The following is a 19,544-nucleotide window of genomic DNA, read 5'->3' on the forward strand; positions in this document are numbered from 1 at the left end:
CAATTTCCCCCTCTATCCAAATCCCGGAATGCTTGTGCAACAAACTGAACTATCTCTCAGTATATTAAATTGCTAATAGAAAATTAAAATAATCAATTGTTTTCACAAGGGCTGACAACCAAAATAGTGGACATACCGCAAGTCTCCTCAGTAGAATGCCAGTAGTACAAAACAGCAGCCTTGTATTGTCACTCGTGAATATTACTCAAAATAAAAACCAGGCATATGTTACGACCAGCTGAAGATAGTAACAAATGCAACCATATGCATTAGTGAAGCCAAAAATGCAACATGCAAGATAATGAGATTTTCTTTCAAATCATGTTCACAGAAGGCGAAAAGTAACATTCATGAACAAATTTATGAATTCCAAAACATAGACCAAATGAAGAAATGTTTAAAATTATGAGGTAGACCTTGCACTTTGATGACGAACTTGATAACCATCCAAGGAGTCACCTAAGCCTGGAGGAGATTCACAGCGCTCATCAGCAACTTTTTGGGCAACAGAGATAGCCTCTTGGTTTAAAAAAGCGTGCTAAGGCGTCGCTAAGGCGTGAGGCGACCTTTGTTTGGGGGTTCACCGCCTCGGAGTCGTGAAGCAAGGCGAATTCAAGAAAGCGTCGCTTCAACCTCGCCTCGAACCGCTTTGGACGCCTCACGCTTCATCACGCTTCGTTGCTTAGGTGACTAAAACCTATTTTACATTTAAAAAAAAAGGAATTATGATTGAGATCATATTTACTTTCTATTTATGGTTCCAAAACATCAATGTACGTGAATTGGCTAATTGATTTCTTTACTTTTTTGAAAAAAAAATTTTTTTACGACTCTTGCACTGTCCAAGTCTCTCTTTCTCCTTGCACTTCTCCTTCTACAAACCTTTTGGTTCTTGTTTCTGCTCTGTTTCAAATCTCTCTACTCTTTTCTTCTCACCATGTCTACTTCAACTAAACAAATGGATCCAGCAAGAAAATATGCAACTGCTGATGCTAAGAAATTAGGTTGCTGGATATGTAACTTTTGTGGTAAAACCATGAATGGTGGAGTTTTAAGGGTTAAACATCATCTGGTTGGAGGCTTCTCTACTGTAACTCTCTGTCCTAAAGTCACTGATCATGTGAGGGAAGAAATCAAAGCCTTCCTCTTAAACAAGGCTAATGCTAAAGCTGCTCTCCAAATGCAACAACCAGCCTTTGATTATGATGAAGAAGTAGAAGAACCACGCCCATCTCAGCCTAATCTGAAGAAACGTAAGGGTCCTATGGACAAGTTTGTTGCTCCTACTCCTCCTGATGTCTTGAAAGGAAGAAAAGACAGAAAAGATATTTTTGGAGTATGTGATAAAGAAGAAAGGGACAATGCTTGTAGAGCTATTGCAAAGTGGTTCTATGATGCAGCGATTCCTTTCAATGCCGCCAACTATGACAGTTTCAAGGAGGCACTTGAATTAGTAGGTCGATATGGTTCTGGTTTTAAGCCACCAAGTATGTATGAGCTGCGAGTTCCTTTCTTGATTAAAGAAGTTGAGGAAGTTGAGAATCAGCTGGTGGAACACAAAACAGAATGGGCAGCAAAAGGTTGTTCAATCATGTCTGATGGATGGCGTGATTCAGTTGTTCAAAAGGACATCATCAACTTCCTTGTTAACTCTCCAAAGGGATCAGTTTTCATCAAATCAGTTGATGTTTCAGAGGCTGTGAAAGACGCTAACTTGCTGTTTAGCATGCTTGATCGTATGGTTGATGAAGTTGGAGAGGCTAATGTTGTCCAAGTGGTAACTGACAATGCATCAAACTATGTTAAAGCTGGTAAGTTTATTTCTGTCTAATCTTTATGTGTTTTTGATTATGTAGTTATTATGAATCTAACTGAATATTTTATTCTTCTAATTCGTAGGGAAACTGCTAATGGCCAAAAGACCTCATCTATATTGGCTTCCTTGTGCGGCACACTGCATTGATCTCATGTTGGAGGATATAGGAAAGATTCCTTCGGTTAAGGCTACAATAAGAAGCTGCATCTTCATGAATGGCTACATCTATGGTCATACATCTATGGTGAATATGATGAGAAGGTTCACAGGCCAGAGAAATCTGCATAGACCAGCAGTTACTCGTTTTGCTACGTCATTCATCACACTTGGCCAGTACTACCACCACAAAAATAACTTGAGAAAGTTTGTAACTTCTCAAGATTGGAATGATGCAAAGTGGTCAAAAGAAGCAGGAGCAAAGAGGGTGAAACAAATCATTCTGCAAGAGAGCTTCTGGAGAAATGTTCTTTATGCAATCAGGTTGACTGAGCCCTTAGTTAAAGTTCTTCGATTGGTAGATGGGGAGAGAAAACCAGCTATGGGGTATATTTATGAAGCAATGGATAAAGCCAAGGAAAAGATTTCTGAAAACTTACTGTGGAAAGAAGATCAGTACAAGCGTGCTTTTGAAATAATTGATGAAAGATGGAACTGCCAGCTCCATCACCCTTTGCATGCTGCTGGTCACTTTTTGAATCCTGAGTTTCAGTACAAAGGACCTGAAGTGAATTGTGAAGAGGTTATGAGAGGATTATATGACACCATTGAAAAGTTGGTTCCTGAAGTTGCAACTCAAGATCAGATACTTAAAGAGCTGGATTATTTTAAGAGTGCTTCTGGACTCTTTGGCCATCCGATGGCGATAAGACAAAGGGAAACAAAGGCACCAGCTGAGTGGTGGTTGTCTTATGGAGCATCTACTCCAACACTTAGAGATTTTGCTGTAAGAATTCTAAGTCTCACGTGTAGTGCAACAGGCTGCGAGAGAAATTGGAGTGTATTTCAGCATATCCATACCAAGAAAAGGAATCGCTTGACCCAAAAACGGTTGAATGATATGGTTTTTGTTAAGTACAACCGTGCTCTTCGACGTCGTTACAATCTGAAAGATACAATTGATCCCATTGACCTAGAAGAAATTGATGAGGGTAATGAGTGGCTGGTAGGAACAATGGATGGAGAATCTGCTGATGGTGTTGATCTAGTATTTGAAGATGATGATTTACCATGGGAATTGGTAAGCAAGGCATGTGGAGCTAATGAGCCTAGTTACACTACTAGAGGAACTACAAATAGGAATGAAAGAGGAAAGAATTCATCCACAAGCTCAACTCCAAGTCAAAAAGCTTCTCAAAGGCCATCTCAAATGATGTTGATTGATGAGGATGATGACAATGAAATTGAAGAAGATGTTGAAGCTGGGGCTAATAAGTATGTGGACGTTGATGAGTATGTAGGCAGCGAAGATTTTGATTCTCTGTTTTAAGATTTTGTTGGTTTGATTTTCTGTTTTAAGACTGCTGGTTTGATTCTCTCTTTTAAGACTTTGCTGGTTTGATTCTCTGTTTTAAGATTTGCTGGTATGATTGTTCTGTTTTTTGAACACTTTGTTGGGATTAATTTTTCTGTTTTTTGAACACTTTGTTGGGATTAATTCTTTATTTTTAAGTTTTAATTGTTTAGATAATTACAAAGAACAGAAGAATCTGAATGATTTATATGTTCTAACCACTAATCTTACGTACAAGTTAATATAACGCTTTAAGTTGGCGAAGCGTTCCGAAGCGACGCTTTAGCGTTGAGGCGAGCTTGAGCTTTCCATCGCCTCAGGGGTTGAAGCGCTTTTTTAAACCAAGGATAGCCTAAAACCATATGACATCACTTAGCTTTGCAGATGTAAAAGGATCAATAAGAGTTAACAGATCGCAGTTTGTAATCAGTATAAACAAAAAAAAAATCCTGAAAACATGACTTCTGAACACCGAGATACTCACTGCCATCACCCATGGTTGTGTGCATATAATATTACAGTATCCACCATGCCCCGAATCAATCATATCATCCAATATGTATTGAGGAACCTGTTGATAAGGTTTCAATTAGAAAGATAAATTCACCAGAAGAAGAATAATCTTATCAACACTACATAACATAGTCAACAGACGGGATAAAACCTGTGTAGTCTTTCCAGAACCTGTTTCTCCACATACCACCAAGACATCTTTTTCTTTCAGATGGTGCAGTATGTCATTTTTTTTATTTCTGATATAGGAAGAGCATCTCTAGTTTTCAACATATTCTACAAAAGAACAAAAGGATTACTAGTGAAAGCAGTAGTAACTGGAATGACCTAACTAGTGAAGCTTTAAACATATAACCTGGAAGTGTGAAATTAGCTACATTCTTTACAGTATTTAGAGCCAGTGAAGCTTTTATACATATAAGATACTTATGTTCAAACATCAACAAGAATATTTACCTTGTACTTCTGCGTTTTCTTATTATTTTCCTGTCTTCGTTTAAGAGAAGAACATACAGCTTCCATGGAAATATTTCCTGTAAATATCATAGACAAGATTATACTTCCTGCTCGCGATTATGGCAGTAAAATCCAGGGTTTATAAAATTTAAGTAACAGATACGATCTCTGACAAACTGTATCCAAGTAACATACTTTTAGCTCTATGGTTGGATTTGACAACATTCAAGTCGTCGCTCTCTTTGACGCATGAGTCTACCAGCGGAATTACCCCGTGCATGCCATTCGGCAAAGCGGTCAAGGTGAAATTGTGTGCCTCAAGCAAGCTGTCAACAAACTTTTCTCTTCGTTCTTCTTCTCTGCTTTGTATACCCAATGATTCCTCTGTGAAAGCTCAAAGCAACTGTTTTAGAGTGATTACAATATCACAAACATCTAAGGCAAGAACATATGAATGCTAATAACTCCTGACCTAGTGAGATGAGTTTGTTTCAAATGGGACAGGCAAATATCAACTTAAACAGAAGCTATGATAAACTAGGTCAATGATTCAAAACTTTTAAGGACATAGCTGGATGTCTCATTGAATGTTGTTTAAAAAGAAGAAGCAAATTTACAAACTCACCTTGTTTCCAGACCAAAACAAGAGAGGCATAAGGCTCAGTTATTGCAGAGTGAACAGGCAAATCAGAAAAGAGCTTATGAAGAGCAAATGACGCAACTCTGTTTTGTGCATCCTGTCACACACACGTGCAAAATAATTGGTTAGCTGATTATATGGTACAACATATTTCTTTCTAGCTGTCCTAATTTATTTTACTCAGAAGCTCGCAGCATTTTTAATTTACAAATCAAGTGAGTACCTCGATAGATGCAAAATCCTCAACTTGATGAGAACGTTTAATAGTTACCAAACCTCCAGCTTGTCTGCTTTTACCACATCCACTGGATTTACACATAACGCTTATAGTATATGAGAACTTGCTTCCTTCCCAAGTTGCTTTATTGAACTTTGGTGCTTCCCACCCTGACTTTTGGCAGAGACGATGAAGCAATGCCTTTGGGATCTTTTGTGCTTCACCCTGTAAAACTTGTACATGTTAAACAATCTGACAAAGTAATCAAGCATATTTTAAAAACTGAGTAGAACATTATTCGAAGTCAACTGCTTAATCTTAAAGTCAGCATATGTGACAAAGTAACAAATAGAAGCACGCAAATGCTCAATAAAAAAGCATCAAAGACCACCTACTATTTCCAACAGTAATTCGAAAAGCTAAATGGTATTTCTCATGTGATCTTGTGACGTGAAGAGATACCTTCTTCCAGATACCCTCCAGCTTTCCAAGATTTTTCTCATCCCGTAGTTCTCTCATAATTTCCTTCTTCTGTCGTCCCAAGAGTTCATGAGGTGAAGGTTCATAAGGCGGAACATCTTCTGAGAACAAATCGCCAAGCTCCATGTCATCAAATATATCATGTGATATAGCTAATTCTTGTCCTGGGGAACTTAAGGGAAGAGCTTTAGGTTGAATTTTCTCAGAACTACGGCTTCCAACAGGATTTGCATCCAGGTTCATGTCATCTAACAGCTGAATCGAGAGAGCATCAGCATTTACTGACTCATGAACGTCATCACGCTTGGGGGGTTTTACTTCTTTTTCTGTAGCGTCTTCAAAAGCTTGTTCACGCAGAAACTCAGATTCCAACATTGCTTCTGATATCCCTGCAAAACATATACAGATAGCTCATGACTTACTGCACCAAGTCATGATTGACAGATTGATTACTAAAAGGAAGTAAAACTTAAACAACACCAGACAATTCTTGCTTGAGCTTGCAAATGGCTAGGCCTGCTTGCTTCTGTCTGCTTGTATCACCCTTCTGCTTTGCTTTTACAGCATCAGATCTTTCCAAACAATATTCTTCAGCAATCACATCGAAAGGCCTTGGACCAGATACCTAGTACGGGGAGTAATAATACATCACTACATAGGCGAAATATAAATTAATAGAATATTTCCAAAGCTTTCAAGTATTCTTTAGTTCTCTAAAAAGTGACAGTATTGTCTATCATATCATACAATAGAACTGCATGGGTATAACAGTAGAGTACCTCCTCAACGTCCGAAGATTCCATTTCTTCCTGAAAATTTTAATTCAAATATGTAATTATTGTTTTGTTTTTGCTCTTGAGAAAAATGATTGCAAGTATTTATAAGTACTTCTTCCAGTCTTGTCCTGTACTGACGAATCCAGTCAGCTTGAGATGAATGGCAAGAACTAAGTGTATCTTCTTCATCTCGCCTTCCCTTCACTTGAACTAAAACTTCAGACTCCTCCCGTTTTTCCTGGACTGAAGGTACAAGCATCAATACACAACATTTAAAGAGTTAATCAGCGTCATGTGACACATACCTTTGTGGGAAGATTCAGCAGGCTGGTTCCAATCTTTCCTCTTGGTCGATATCACACTCACAGAACCTCCTGTTTCAACAATACGAGTGTATAACCATTAATGCAACACAAACAGTTCGCAGAGGATATTACAACATATCTGTAGTAGGAAAACGAGAAGCTCCACACGAAAACCATAATGGCAACTCGTGACTCGGAAAGTTCAAACAGAGCCAATCAAGTGCACTCTCAAACGTCGCACCATCCTTAAACACAAACACACACAGCGTATCAAGAATCGCCCAGAAAAATGGAGAAAATTTACTGAAATCCTAACAAAAATGGTGAGAGTTACTCTGAGAGAGGAGAGAGTGGAATTCAATCTGATCATTTGAAAACTCTTCGCAAGAGAGTTTCCCGTAGAGATTAATGAGTTTCTTACAGGAGCCCTAACCGGAGAAGCGGTCCGGCGAAAGCTGAGGAGGAGCCGTCGCAAGCTGTCCTCGTCCTCCGGAGAAATCAGAAGCTTTGGGACTTTAGATGGTTTCTTGTGGCTCGAATTCGGTATTGATGAAGTATAAGCTTTGCTGTTGGTTTGATTCTTCTGAGGTTTCTTCTTCGGTGCCATTTCTCGTCGTACGATCAGTCAGAGAAGAAGGAACTGTTCATTTTCCAGTTTTCGAGTTTTTTTTTCTTTTTTAGGGCTTTTGGTTTCGAGCCAAAAGTTTGAATTGCATTTTACCTTTTGCCCCTTCAACTATTTTTACCTTTTAATATTTCCCTTAAGTTTTTTACCGTAACAATGTTATGATTTTATTATCCTTTTCAAATTTCTGAAAGAAATCACAGGAACTGATGAAAAGAAAATAAAAATTACCCCAACAAAAAATATAAAACTTAAACACGATAACTGAAACTAGGCATATGCGTTCAGATAAGTATCCGTTCAGATTTGGGTCGGATATTTTAAATTTTCGGGTGCTTCGGTATAGAAGTCTAGAACCCGTTCGGGTATTTTTACATATCGGATTGAGTTTGGATATTTTTAGTCCGGGTTCAGATTATTTTAGTTCAGGTTCGGTTATTTCAGATCGGGTTCGGATATTTTAGATTTTAGAAAAAAGATATCAAATTTCTCATTACTCAAGTTTCGTATACTTAAAATTTTGCAGCTAACTTAACTGATTTTTTTAAATCTTTAATAGTTGAACGATTAATAGGTTTGAAAACAAAATTTTAAAAATAGAAAAACACTAATTTAGTTGTTGTTTTGAGAATTTGAATCCAACTTTGTTAATGCATGAAACAAGAAGCTTGACATACATTTTAAGTGAATTGACAAATCACTTTGTTCGCAACTATAAATATTTTGAATAAAATGAGATAAATAAATTAGAAATATATGGTAAAATATACCTATGTTCGGTTATCTTTGGATATTTGTTCGGGTTCGGATATCCAATCTCTCCTAATTTAATACATGTTTAGATATTTTGCTACTTCGGTTAGAATTTTGGTTTGAGTTTTTCAGGACGATTTTGGATTCGGTTATCGGCTAATATGCCCAGCCCTAATATAAACCTTTACCGTTTTTCTTATAAGATGATTACTAAATTATTTCCCTTAGTTTTCCTAGAAGAAGGTTATTCATACAAATCTTTGATTGAAAAGTTAGAAGAACTCATTTTACCAATAAAAAACGTTATGCAATGGCAAATATAAATGCAAGTTTCGTGGACATTGATAAGTTATTGTTGGACTTTAATTAATTAAAGGAAGCAATGTTTAAAACAAAACGTGTCGGTTATGAGTCAACATATGTGTTGATTAAAAGGCACCGCTTGAGTTAATGCATGCGTTGATTAAAGGCACCATTTGAGTCATTATATAAAGTGATCAAGTGCAATACGAGAAGGAGAGGGAAGAAGGAGAGAAGAGACAAGATTACTTAGAATCAATTGGATTTAATCTTCTTCAGTCCCGTAATAGGTTTTTGAAAGAAAACTCAAAGTAAAGTTTGCTAGGGTCTCGGTACGGGTGTGTTGTACGGAGATCGATAGTTGTATCCTCAAGATAGACGCCTACGAAACTACATACACCATTGTAGGGGCGAAATTATGTCTTAGGAGATTGCTTAGGCGAGCCTCTATCAAACCACAATCGGTTAAGTTGTGAGAAGAAGAAACATAAATCGAGTAAGATTTATAAAAGTCCATAAACTGAGTACGTGAGACTGATTTGCATTTGTACTTTAGTTTAACAATCTAAGACCGAATTTTCCTTTTGTTCTTTTCAAAGAAAGCAAGATGGATCAATCTACTGCAATTGTGAAAAGTCACATAGAGAAGCCTTTTGTTTTCCAAGGAGTGGATTTCAAAAGATGGCAACAAAAGATGTTGTTTTATCTCATGACACTGAATCTGGCACGGTGCTTGACTTCTGAAGGACCAGAGTTACCTGTAGAAGGTGATATCCCTGATGAAATCGCTAAATCTTCAGAGGCATGGACGCAAAATGAGTTTTTGTGCAAGAAATTATATATTCTTAAAGCTTTGAATGATTCTCTCTACGATGTTTAGCATATATTCCAAACTTCAAAACAGTTGTGGGAATCATTAGAGAAAAAAATACAAGTTTGAAGTTGCAAGCGTTAAGACGTTCATCAAGGGAAGGTTCTTAAACTTTAAGATGAGTGACACTGTTTCTATGGTGAAACAAGTGGAAAAAAATCCAAATCATTGCTCTTGAAAGATATGGGATTGGTTGTTAATTCTTGGAATTATGGTTAAACAAGAGTCATATGGTTATTCACCTACTCATTCTCATTATGGGGAAAAAATTAAAATGACAAGTCAAGACGTATAAGACGTAGACATGCATGACAATTTCTTTCCAATTGGGTAACAGTATTGGATTACATTAGATCAAACGATAACCTGACTGATCCTTTGACTAAAGGCCTATCTAAAAAGCAAGTTTTTTTTCATTTCGAGGGGAATAAGTCCCAAGCCAACATAATGAGTCATCACTTGATGGAAACCTAACCTAGCAACATTGGAGATCCCATGGTCTAGATTCAATAGGCAAACTAGTTGAGGAAGACTAAAGACGTTTTACACATTTCTCATTCTTATGAAATAATAATGTGTATCCATTAATGATTAAGGGTTGAATAATTTACTCTTAATAATGTTAATATCTTTTGTAGAAGAGAGATAGAATGGATTATCTTTAACTAATGTTACCTATATGGGAGTGGTAACGGGTCGCACCTATGAGAATTGATATGGCTAAATTCTCTAGAGCTCTCACGAAGTCAGGATATGTTCATGAACAAAATGAACACAACCATATAAACTAGAAATGAGCTGATGAGATATGTGTTTCACTTATTGTCTAGGTTTACTATAAAATGTGGTTAATTAAAGACTATAGTTCATTACCCACAAAGTAAATCCGATAAGTTGTTACTTGGGAAGGTTCAAGTCCAAAAGACATCTTTTCCTATGCATATTGATTCTACTTTATCAGATATATTTGAACTTATTTTCTATTCAAATGTGGAGTATTTTGAGTTTGAATAGAAAATGTGGGGTATTGTTGGAATTTAATTAATTGAAGGAAGCAATGTTTAAGACAAAACGTGCCGATTATGAGTCAACATATGCATTGATTAAAAGGCACCGCTTGAGTTAACGTATGCGTTGATTAAAGGCACCATTTGAGTCATTATATAAAGTGATCAAGTGCAATACGAGAAGGAGAGAGAAGAAGGAGAGAAGAGACAAGATTACTGAGAATCAATTGGATTTAATCTTCTTCATTCCTGTAATAAGTTTCTGAAATAAAACTCAAAAATAAAGTTTGCTAGGGTCTTGGTACGGGTGTGTTGTACGGAGGTCGATAGTTGTATCCTCAAGATAGACGCCTACGAAACTACACACACCATTGTAGGGGCGAAATTCTGTCTTAGGAGACTGCTTAGGCAAGCCTCTATCAAACCACAATCGTTTAAGTTGTGAGAAGAAGAAACATAATTATTTCGTAACTGGTTATAAGGGTTTATAAATCGAGTAAGATTTATAAAAGTCTATAAACTGAGTACGTGAGATTGGTTTGCATCTGCACTTTGGATTAACAAGAAGAACTCATTTTACCAACTCTCTACTCTTTACTAATATTGGCATTGTAGACATTTGGATAAGACTTGAACTGATTTTAAGTATAAACAAGTAGTTGGCAAGTCAAATTTTCATGGAACTTAGTATGGTCATGTCTTCACCTTTACACAACGGTCATCAAGTCTCTTCCCACTATAATTTGTTGTACAAGTAAACATACCAAACCTATATTACATTATCATCCAAACAGAACAATACGACCAATACAACACTTTCTTCTCTATCAATTGTTCCGCTGTGTAAAGGGAAGGGATGGAAGAAAATAAACAAGTTGAGCAACATCATGTCGACACTTCTCATCCTTTTACCTCGGTAAAAAAGCAGTTGCCACATTTGGGCAACGGATAATGCTACCATGAAAATTCAAATCCTAAACTCTAAACCGGTGAGTCCTATTGCTAGTCCTAGCACTTGCCAGACTGCTAAACTGGTAAGTACTAGCATCAGCCAGATTGCTAAGCCGGTAAGTCATATTGCTAGTCCTAGCATCAGCCATACTACTAAACCGGCTAGTCCTATTGCCGCTAGTTCTAGACTCAGCCACACAGCCCACACTGCTTCTTTGTCATCTTCTCCACGGAACCAGCGCATTTCCTTGCCTTATTCTCCTCAAGGTTCGAAAGAAGAATTCATGGAAGTTTTGAAGAAGCTTGAAGCTGAGATAACAGAAACAAAGACCGAGGTGAGGATGTTGAAAGAGAGAGTCTTATTACGTTCAAGCTTTCTTGGGAGAGAAGAAGGAGAATACTATCAAAATATCTCTTATTGATTAAAATGTAGAATTACATGTATATATAGTCAGCTGTACAAGAGTGTAAATAAACGGACTACCTAACCAAACCATTAAACCGGATACTATAAACCAATAGACCCCCTCAAGATGAGCTTCCAAAAATATTATAAAGACTCATCTTGGACATAATGTGATTGAACTAATGCGGGAACAGAGGTTTGGTCATAATGTCAGCCACTTGATCAGCTGTGCGTACATGAAGTGTTCTGATAACTTTCCTATCAAGCCAGTCTCAGACAAAATGACAATCATTCTCGATATGTTTAGTCCGCTCATGAAAGACTGGGTTAGTGGTGATATAAATGGCAGCAGTACTATCTGAAAACATGATAGGAGTATGAACACGAGGTACCTCAGGTCATTCATCAACTTAATGAGCCAAATCATCTCCTTGGAGGCGTTAGAAAGAGCATGGTATTCTGCTCCAAGTGTTACAATATATCAAAGGCACTGTGGGACAAGGGTTATTCTACTCAGTGAATCAAGACTTGACTTTGAAGGGTTTTGCTAATGCTGGCTGGTCTTCTTGTTGTGATAGTAGATGATCCACAACATGCATTTCAACCCTTGTCCCACAGTGCCACTGCATTAAGATGAGGAGATCTTGGAGCAGAAGAGTACTGACATAATTTGTTGACAACAAAAGTGTTTTAGAATATAATGTGATAAAAGAAATATAATTATTATTTAGGGTTTAGAGTGACTCTTTCCCACTCTTTTGCGAGTATAAAATAGTCATAATATTTATCAAAGGTTTGCTATCACATTCGTTTTGTAACTAATTTGCAACTCAAAAATGATTATTTCTACTACCATCGTAATTTTTTTCATAAACTTTTTTTCATAAACTATTCAAATTATATAATTCTCAATTATGTTACTATACTAGTGGTTTGCCAGCGCTACGCGCGGGGCGGCTGTCTATTGTTGTAATTTGTTTTTTTTTGATGTAGCATATCTTGATTGGTGGATGGTATTTTGAAAGTTATAGTTATATGTTAGATGATGAACCAATATTTGTATCCATGGTGTTGCTACTGGTTTTATGTTTTAAGTAGTGTAGGTAGATAGTGAGAAAGTTGTGAATTATATAAAATAGTCCCGGCATTTGTAGTTTAATTTTAGGAAGAATCTTATTTTTTTGTCATGTATTATTTGTCTTTATTGATGTTATTTGTTTTTATATAATAAAATAATAGTGTGAATAAAAAATATTTATTAATGAGGATAAATTATTAAATTTTTTTCTTGAAAATGAAAAAATAAAGTAGAAAATACTACACAAATAAAATTGGAAATTAAAACATGATATATCACGTTGGTAAATCAAGTTTGGTATAGGCGGACTTGTTGATTCCTCAGTTACTAGACAGAAGAAGGAAATCAGAAAGTAATAGAACAAGACTTGGATATGCGAAACTTCAGTGAGATTGAGTCGTTGAGAAGTTTTTGAAGAGTATCGCAGATAGATAAGAAGGGTATGGAATACTGTAAGGGAAATCATTCTTGGAATAAGTGTGTGTGTGTGTATTTGAGAGTGGCACCCTTGGTCTGAATCATGTTAGCGTGATTGATCGTGCATGTTCTTGTTTGATTGTTGCACGGTTAATCAAGTTGACATTGACCAGACTGAAGATGTTACCTTCACGTATGGCACATTGTTGGGGTCAAAAATGGTTACGATAAATTTAACATTAAAAACGTCCGAGAAAGAAAATAAGAATTCCTCTGAAGAGTACTTTTCGAAATAGATTCTTCCTTACGAAAAAGCTTTACGGAAGAAAGAGTCGAGATGTCCGACGAAAGCTCGAAACAGGTCGTTACGCAGCGACCGAATGTCCGTCCCGCTCGGTCGCTACGTTGCGACCGAGCTCGAGCCAAAGCTCGGTCGCTACGTAGCGACCGAGCGATCGTCCCGCTCGGTCGCTACGTAGCGACCGAGCTCAAGCCAAAGCTCGGTCGCTACGTAGCGACCGAGCGCTCGTCCCGCTCGGTCGCTACGTAGCGACCGGGCTCGAGCCGAAGTTCGGTTGCTGTGTAGCGATTGAACTCTTCCGGACATCGACAAACATCAATCCATGCATTCTCGTCAAATCTTCGAACGCTATCTCCCAAAGACCGTAGCAAGCTCAGTCCACGTTTTCCGCCATTCCAACTCATCGATCAAACTTCGCAGATGAGAAACCGCGGAAAATTCGTAGTAAACGTGTCGAGTCGGAAGACGGCCCAAAGGGACCTAAAACACGACTCGAGGCCCATCCTATGATTTCCTAACCCAAAGCCTGTAAACCGCAGCACGGTTTACGCTTGGCCCACAAGGAAGGATAAATGTCAAGTTTCCGTGGATAAATACGGAAGTTTTGAAGATAATTGTGAAGATCGGAAAAAATAGAATATCTCCATTTTTATGCTATGACGGCTTAAGGGCAGAAGAGTAAAGCGTAAACCGACCTTGGAGCTAGTATATAAGGAGTCCTAGGCGAGGAGCATGGGGAGAGAACTTTTTCAGAGCAAACTTAGCACTTAGAGCAATTTAGGCAATTTTCCGTTTTTGTTATTTCGAGCTGCGACTCAATTAGGTTTAGCCGTCTTAGGGTTGCTAGAACTAGGAATCTCGCCGACAGCTCTCGAGCCAAGGCTTATACCTTGTTGTAAACGCTCATACGCAAATTCGGAATAAGATCTTCTTTGCTCTCTTTTTCGATTTCTTATTATTTATCGTTGTTATTCTCGTGTTCTGATTGCTTGACGTGTGGTAATTAGCAGATATTCGGGTCCTCTGGGAAATTAGGGTTTTGCTAGTTTCCTTATTTAAACGGAAATCGACAGTGCGAATTTCGTTTCCCACAGTTTGGCGCTAGAAGGAGGGGGACACACGGATCAATCTAACCCGCAAAAACCACTCAACGATCAGGACCGGTATGCAAGATTCGACATGCTCGAACATTATCTCGTTCAAGGGGGGGAGCAACGATCGATCGAGCCAAACCTCGAAACGACCTCCTTGTTATCGAGTTGACGATTCGAGATATCGACGTCGCTAGAGTGCTAATCGATACCGGAAGTTCGGCCGATATCATCTTCAAAGACACTCTCGAAAAGATGGGGATCAATCAATCCGAAGTCACGGAATGCCCAAGCCCACTGCTGGGGCTTTCAGGGGGAAACAACCATGGCCTATGGATCGATTAATCTCGCTGTCAAAGCCGGAACCGTGACGAACGTCACGGAGTTTCTAGTCGTTGACCGTCCTGCATCTTACAACGTTATCATGGGAACGCCATGGCATGCGCGCAATCCCATCAACCTACCATCTTTGCCTCAAGTTCCCGACCCCTAACAGAGTCGAGGTAATTTGGGGAAATCCTAGAGTTTCACAGGTTTGTTTCGCCGCGGAACTGAAACGAAAGAGACCGATCCTCGAAATCACTCCTAGAAAAGCGGAGAAAAAGACCTCCAGCAAAGATACGCGAAGTCAGGATTCAGCGGAATTCTTCTGGCAGTCTCGCACTATCGCAGCTCTAGATGAAAAACGCGAGCCAACATGCGAACCCGTGGTAACGATCTGTCTCGACGAAGCCGTCCCAGAACGCTGCGTCGAGATTGGAGCCAATCTCCACGAACCTCTAAGGACAGAACTCATAACCTGTCTTAAAAAGAACCTTAATACTTTCGCATGGGCTGCAGAAGATATGCCGGGAATCGAAATTAACATAACATGTCACGAGCTGAATATCGACCCAACGTTCAAACCCGTCAAACAGAAAAGACGGAAGCTAGGACCCGAACGTGCTGCCGCAGTAAACGATGAGGTCGAAAAATTGCTTAAAGTTGGGTCGATAACAGAAGTAAGGTACCCGGACTGGCTCGCCAACCCCGTAGTAGTCAAAAAGAAGAACGGGAAGTGGTGAGTTTGCGTGGATTTTACCGACCTAAACAAGGCATGTCCAAAGGATAGCTTCCCTTTACCACATATCGATCGATTGGTAGAAGCAACAGCGGGCAACGAACTCTTATCCTTCATGGATGCCTTCTCAGGTTATAATCAAATTAGAATGAATCCCGACGATCGTGAAAAGACTGCGTTCATTACCGATCGCGGAACTTATTGCTACAAGGTAATGCCCTTCGGCCTCAAAAACGCTGGTGCAACTTACCAACGACTCGTGAACCGAATGTTCTCCAAACAACTCGGAAAAACAATGGAGGTTTATATCGACGACATGCTCGTCAAATCCCTCAAAGCAAGAGATCACGTGTCACATCTCGAAGAATGCTTTGCACAACTAAATTCCCATAACATGAAGCTCAACCCGACAAAATGTAGATTCACCGTGGCATCAGGGGAATTCCTCGGCTACTTGGTCACATACCGCGGCATCGAAGCAAATCCAAAACAGATCAACGCTCTAATCGAGATGGCTTCACCAAAGAATAAACGGGAAGTCCAAAGACTGACCGGCAGAATCGCAGCACTTAACCAATTTATTTCACGATCAACAGATAAGTGTCTGCCCTTCTACGACGTCCTGCGAGGAAATAAAAAATTCGAATGGTCGGAAGAGTGCGAAAACGCCTTCCAACAGCTGAAGCGTTATTTAGCTACTCCTCCAGTCCTCGCAAAACCCGTGGAAGGGGAACCTTTGTTCTTGTACATCGCGGTGTCAGCAACGGCCGTAAGCGGAGTCCTGATCAGGGAAGAACGCGGGGAGCAGAAACCTATTTTTTACATAAGCAAAACCTTGCTGGATGCCGAATCTAGGTATCCATTGATGGAAAAATTGGCATGCGCGGTTGTAACATCGGCCCGAAAACTAAGACCATATTTCCAATCCCACACAATCGTCATCCTCACGACTTTTCCCCTACGAACGATTTTGCATAGCCCGAGTCAATCAGGCCGACTGGCTAAGTGGGCGGTCGAGTTGAGCGAGTATGACATCGAATACCGACCAAGGACGAGTACAAAATCACAAGTGCTCGCAGACTTCTTTGTCGAACTTCCAACGGGAACAATAACCAATGAGGAACCAAATTCCACCTGGCTCCTCCACGTCGACGGATCCTCATCCAAGCAAGGATCAGGTATCGGAATCCGTCTCACATCTCCAACGAGCGAGATCTTGGAACAATCATTCAGGCTGGAATTCCATGCCTCAAACAACGAGGCCGAATACGAAGCATTAATCGCAGGTCTACGTTTGGCTCACGGCTTAAAAATACGTAATCTCCACGCTTACTGCGACTTCCAGTTAGTGGCCAGTCAATTCAGCGGAGAGTATGAAGCCATAGACGAACGGATGGACGCGTACCTCAAACTGGTCCAAGGTCTATCTCAAGACTTCGAATGTTTCGCCCTTACCCGGATCCCCCGTTCCGAGAATGTCCAGGCGGACGCCCTCGCGGCCCTAGCATCAAGTTCCGATCAAGGACTCAAAAGGGTAATTCCGGTCGAATTCATCGAACATCCGAGTATCGGACCACCAGTCGTCGTCAATCTCATAGAGGGTCAAGACGATGAGGAAGAAGAAATTACGATACCACCACCATCGGAGCAATCTGATTACGGCTGTGATACCCCATGGCTTCAGACGATTCGAGACTACATTGTCGACGGGCAACTGCCCGCCGAAAAATGGGCAGCTCGCAAGGTCCGAACACAGGCCGCACGCTACGTAACAGTGGACGGCGAAATCTACAAATGGAGATTCTCCGGACCACTCCTGACGTGCCTGGAAGGAGAAAAGGCGAGAAAAGTAATGGAAGAAAAACATTCCGGCTCCTGCGGCAACCATTCCGGCGGAAGATCACTAGCCGTGAAAATCAAACGCCATGGATACTATTGGCCAACAATGATCGGAGATTGCGAGAAATTCGCACGAAAATGCGAAAAATGCCAAAGGCATGCGCCAACTATCTGACAACCGGCCGAAGTTCTTTCCTCCATCACATCGCCTTATCCCTTTATGCGCTGGGCCATGGATATTGTCGGACCTCTGCATAATTCAAAGCAAAAGCGTTTCCTACTAGTCCTTACCGATTTTTTCTCAAAATGGGTAGAGGCGGACTCGTACGCAAGTATAAAAGACGTCCAAGTCGAGAATTTCGTATGGAAAAACATCATTTGTAGGCATGGAGTTCCTTACGAAATCGTAACCGATAACGGGTCTCAGTTCATTTCCACCCGATTCGAGGCATTCTGCAAAAAATGGAAGATACGACTCAACAAGTCAACTCCCAGATATCCGCAGTGCAACGGACAGGCTGAAACAATCAACAAGACCATTCTCGACGGACTGAAGAAACGCTTAGAGGCCAAAAAAGGTAGATGGGCCGACGAACTCGAGGGAGTCCTCTGGTCTCACCGTACCACCCCAAGGCGAGCAACGGGAGAAACTCCCTTCGCCCTGGTATACGGCACGGAATGCATGATTCCCGCAGAAGTAGAATTTCCCGGTGTTCGAAGAAGGTTCTTACCCGAACGAGAGGAACTCAACGATGCTATGCTCTTGGATGATCTCGACCTCTTTAACGAGCGCCGGGATCGAGCGCTCATTCGAATTCAAAACTACCAGCACGCCGCTGCGAGATACTATAATTCCAACGTACAGAATCGTAGGTTCAATCAGGGAGATCTGGTCCTTCGCAAAGTCTTCCAAAACACCGCTGAACGAAACGCGGGAAAACTCGGAGCAAATTGGGAAGGTTGTGGGAACCGAAATTCGCACTGTCGATTTTCGTTTAAATAAGGAAACTAGGAAAACCCTAATTTGCCAGAGGTCCCGTATCTCTGCGAGAGCCAACGACAAGTGATCGTATATATGCGGAAATCATGAAAAGATAACAAACGAGTTTAGAGAAAACAGTAGATCTTATTTCGAGTCCGCGTAAGAGCGTTGCGATCATTACAAGGGATCATAAAAGCTTTGGCTGCAATGGCTGTCAGCGAGTTACTTAGTTCTAGCAGCCTAAAAGCTCAAACCTAGTTGAGTCGCAGCTCGATAACAAAAGACAAAAAAGATATATAAAAGGTTTTTGATTGATTTCGGACTGAACCTTGTTAAAGGCTGCCTACGTACCCCTTTCGAGGATCAAGCCTGACGTAGTTCAATTGATAGAGCTGGACAAAAGATCGAACCGCCTGGGCGAGTTCGTCTAGTAATTGAGTGCCAGTCATAGAAACCGAACTTGTCGAGAATAAAGCCTAAAGTTTCTAAGTGCAGAGAATTCCGAATCCAAAAAGCTCCCCTCTGCTCCTCGCCTAGGACTCCTTATATACTAGCTCCAAGGTCGGTTTACGCTTTTACTCTTCTGCCCTTAAGCCGTCATAGCATAAAAATGGAGATATTCCATTTTTTCCGATCTTCACAATTATCTTCAAAACTTACGTATTTATCCGCGGAAACTTGACATTTATCCTTCCTCGTGGGCCAAGCGTGAACCATGCTGTGGTTCACGGGCTTTTGGTTAGGAAAATTCGTAGGATGGGCCTCGAGTCGTGTTTTAGGTCCCTTTGGGCCGTTTTCCGACTCGACACGTTTACTACAAGTTTTCCGCGGTTTCTAATCCGCGAAGTTTGATCGATGAATTAGAATAGCGGGAAACATGGACTGAGCTTGCAACGGTCTTCGGGAGATAGCATTCGAAGGTTTGACGAGAATGCAAGGACTGGTGTCGTATCGATGTTCGGAAAGGTTCAATCGCTACACAGCGACCAAACTTTGGCCCGAGCCCGGTCGCTACGTAGCGACCGAGCGAGACGAGTGCTCGGTCGCTACGTAGCGACTGAGCTTTGGCTCGAGCTCGGTCGCTACGTAGCGACCGAGCGGGATGATCGCTCAGTCGCTACGTAGCGACCGAGCTTGGCCGAGCTCGATC

The 19,544-nt window shown here is 40.4% G+C and overlaps 3 protein-coding genes and 1 pseudogene across 3 annotated transcripts; 3 read left to right on the forward strand and 1 right to left on the reverse strand.

Moving 5' to 3' along the window:
* Positions 1-1,036: 1,036 nt before the first annotated feature.
* Positions 1,037-1,831, forward strand: LOC106367279. The gene has a single exon (XM_048777143.1). It carries the CDS (start codon positions 1,037-1,039, stop codon positions 1,829-1,831), a length of 795 nt encoding a protein of 264 aa, XP_048633100.1.
* On the forward strand, positions 1,744-3,407 carry LOC106417200. The gene has a single exon (XM_048767678.1). It carries the CDS (start codon positions 1,911-1,913, stop codon positions 3,300-3,302), a length of 1,392 nt encoding a protein of 463 aa, XP_048623635.1. The 5' UTR covers positions 1,744-1,910; the 3' UTR covers positions 3,303-3,407.
* A 45-nt stretch (positions 3,408-3,452) lies between these two features.
* On the reverse strand, positions 3,453-6,807 carry LOC106417951 (DExH-box ATP-dependent RNA helicase DExH4, chloroplastic). Its single transcript, XM_022711479.2, has 12 exons — positions 6,714-6,807; positions 6,521-6,651; positions 6,412-6,441; positions 6,113-6,257; positions 5,615-6,021; positions 5,159-5,377; positions 4,921-5,032; positions 4,491-4,679; positions 4,296-4,372; positions 3,991-4,115; positions 3,811-3,897; positions 3,453-3,678 (listed from the first exon to the last, which is right to left on the reverse strand). Exons 3-10 carry the CDS (start codon positions 6,433-6,435, stop codon positions 4,047-4,049), a joined length of 1,242 nt encoding a protein of 413 aa, XP_022567200.1. The 5' UTR covers positions 6,436-6,441; positions 6,521-6,651; positions 6,714-6,807; the 3' UTR covers positions 3,453-3,678; positions 3,811-3,897; positions 3,991-4,046.
* A 4,309-nt stretch (positions 6,808-11,116) lies between these two features.
* The window catches only part of LOC111210824, a 90,922-nt pseudogene continuing 82,494 nt past the window's right edge, over positions 11,117-19,544 (forward strand).

This window comes from Brassica napus, chromosome A3, assembly GCF_020379485.1.
Source record: "Brassica napus cultivar Da-Ae chromosome A3, Da-Ae, whole genome shotgun sequence".
In the NCBI taxonomy this organism is placed as follows: domain Eukaryota; kingdom Viridiplantae; phylum Streptophyta; class Magnoliopsida; order Brassicales; family Brassicaceae; genus Brassica; species Brassica napus.

What these genes read in the sequence shown, in the direction of transcription:
- LOC106367279 (XM_048777143.1), top strand. Translation starts at nt 1,037, where the DNA reads ATGAATGGTGGAGTTTTAAGGGTTAAACATCATCTGGTTGGAGGCTTC.
- LOC106417200 (XM_048767678.1), top strand. Translation starts at nt 1,911, where the DNA reads ATGGCCAAAAGACCTCATCTATATTGGCTTCCTTGTGCGGCACACTGC.
- LOC106417951 (XM_022711479.2), bottom strand. Translation starts at nt 6,435, where the DNA reads ATGGAATCTTCGGACGTTGAGGAG. An exon ending in ATCCAACCATAGAGCTAAAA is followed by an intron (nt 4,373 to 4,490) that starts GTATGTTACTTG and finishes TGATATTTACAG; the next exon opens with GAAATATTTCCATGGAAGCT. An exon ending in AGAAAACGCAGAAGTACAAG is followed by an intron (nt 4,116 to 4,295) that starts GTAAATATTCTT and finishes GTTCTTTTGTAG; the next exon opens with AATATGTTGAAAACTAGAGA.